Source organism: Chinchilla lanigera, unplaced genomic scaffold (genome assembly GCF_000276665.1).
Source record: "Chinchilla lanigera isolate Chin_1 unplaced genomic scaffold, ChiLan1.0 scaffold00031, whole genome shotgun sequence".
Taxonomy (NCBI): Eukaryota; Metazoa; Chordata; class Mammalia; order Rodentia; family Chinchillidae; genus Chinchilla; species Chinchilla lanigera.
The window spans coordinates 20,787,448-20,789,288 of record NW_004955432.1 but is presented as its reverse complement, the minus strand read 5'-3'; the positions used below and the strand labels follow the sequence as shown (position 1 = coordinate 20,789,288).

The 1,841-nt window shown below is 55.8% G+C and overlaps 1 protein-coding gene across 1 annotated transcript; it reads left to right on the top strand.

Annotated features, from left to right (window-relative positions):
• On the top strand, positions 1-749 carry LOC106148918 (translation initiation factor IF-2-like; the record flags this gene model as incomplete). Its single annotated transcript, XM_013516053.1, is given in 2 exon segments — positions 1-502; positions 661-749. A coding segment is annotated over 1 exon segment (457 nt), but the record flags the coding sequence as incomplete, so codon positions are not given.
• Between the last annotated feature and the right edge of the window lie 1,092 nt (positions 750-1,841).

Below are 1,841 nucleotides of genomic sequence, written 5' to 3'. Positions count from 1 at the left end.
CAAGGCCGAGCGCGCCGGCCGCGACGTGCGCACCAGGGCCCGGCGGCGCCCCGCTCCCGCTGGGCGCTTCCTCCCGGAGCTGAAGGAAGCGCCGCAAGCCCGCAGGGAGCCAAAGACCTCGCGCGGAGGACCAGGCAAAAGAGGCCGACTCCCGCGCTTCACCGCGCTGCGCGTCCCTAACTCGGCCCCAGTCGGCCTTACATCTCGGCATCTCTTAAATTCTTTGATTACGTGGGTCCAACAGGGTCCCCGAGCAGGCAGAACCAGTCGCACTTGCCCAGGTCACTGCAGGAATCCAGGGCACGGTGACCCGGGACGCCTGGGCTGCCTGGGTTCCAGGCCCGCCTCCTGGGAGCTGCCCGCCTCCCTGGACAGGTGCCATCTGTGGGGCACAACTTGTGGTCAGCACTCAGAAGCCCACCAACTCTTGTTTGTAAATGAGACATTTGGATGGTAGCTTCATCTGATGAGCCAGGAATACCTGGTGTGGAGGAATTTGCAGGTAAGAAGTACTTCAGTAACATACCCCGCTAGGGAACTGCAGAATTCTGTTAAAGGAAGCATAAATAAATTTAGTTGCTGACGCGAAGACAAAAAAAGAGAAGTAGTAATGGAAACAAAAATCGAAGAAACTGTACATAGCATTCACCTTTTTTCTAGGTGTAGCTTGATCCAGTGGGTGGAGTGGAGCAGGGCTGTAGCCTGTGCCACACGGGTGCACGAGAATAGCGGGTGACGCACCATCATAGCGGTGAACTCCTACGTTAGCTCTGTAAGTGAAAGGCTAGGGTTACCCTGCTGGTGTTTGAGCTCGGGTTTGTCTGACTTCAGGATTATCCTGCTTCTGTAGGCGAACTCCGGGCGTCCAGGGGACCTTGAGGTGATTTCCCAATGCTGGGAACCCGCCTGTGGCCCCTAAGGGTTCCCCAAATCGTCTCCTTCCCCACCCACGCTGCACGTACCGGGCTGACTGACCAGGCTTGGTTCCTGGCGTGACCACATTTGTTTTTCACTCAGTGTCATGACCTCTCAAGTTCAGAAGTTGAAGTCCTCAACCCCATATGTTCGTACTAGCGCGCAGGGCCTTTGAGGGGTAAGTAGATCCTGAACTCAGTCCCCTTATAAGAAGACACAAGAGCGCTTGCTTTTTCTCTGTTTTCTGCCTTGGGAGACTTAATTACCTCCCCAGGGCCCACTTTCTACCTCCATCGCCTTGAGGGTTAGTGTTCAGCGTCGGAGCTGCGGAGAACACAAACCTTCAGAATACAGCGGGCAGGGTACTTTAGCCGGAGTATTCTTAGAGACGTCCCTCTGCTGTAACGTGTGGAATGGTTTGGACGCCCTAGAATGAGTGCTTGGAAGTTCAGCGAGACCTGGAATGACCCAGGCAGTGCGGCCGGACGTCCTGCGGCTCTGATAGGTCATGATAGCACCACCTTCCGTGATGGAGACGTTCAGGACTAGCAAGTTCGGGAGGACGCTCTTGAGTTCGTCAGGTAAAGAATGGTACACAGTAGATGGAGTTCTGCAAGGCGCTAGGGCGACTGCGCAGTATGCCGCCGTGTGTGTGTATGGAGCACAGGCCATGGCGGTGCTGCATTAGCTTGGAGTTGTAGCAGACTTCCCAGAGTATCCTAATACTGTTATCTGCCTGGGGAGAAGAGTCGCCGTTATTTAGGGGCTGCCACCAGCAGTGTTCCGCCTGCTGTCCCAGCCTGCCCTGCATGGTCCGTATTAACCCCCATTTCAACACGGCTCCTAATACAGAAATCTAGTGGGTAGGCGCGTTCCAGGGGACCAGCTTTCCAGGGGAGCTGGTGCCCTCGCTCTAGATGAAAGCC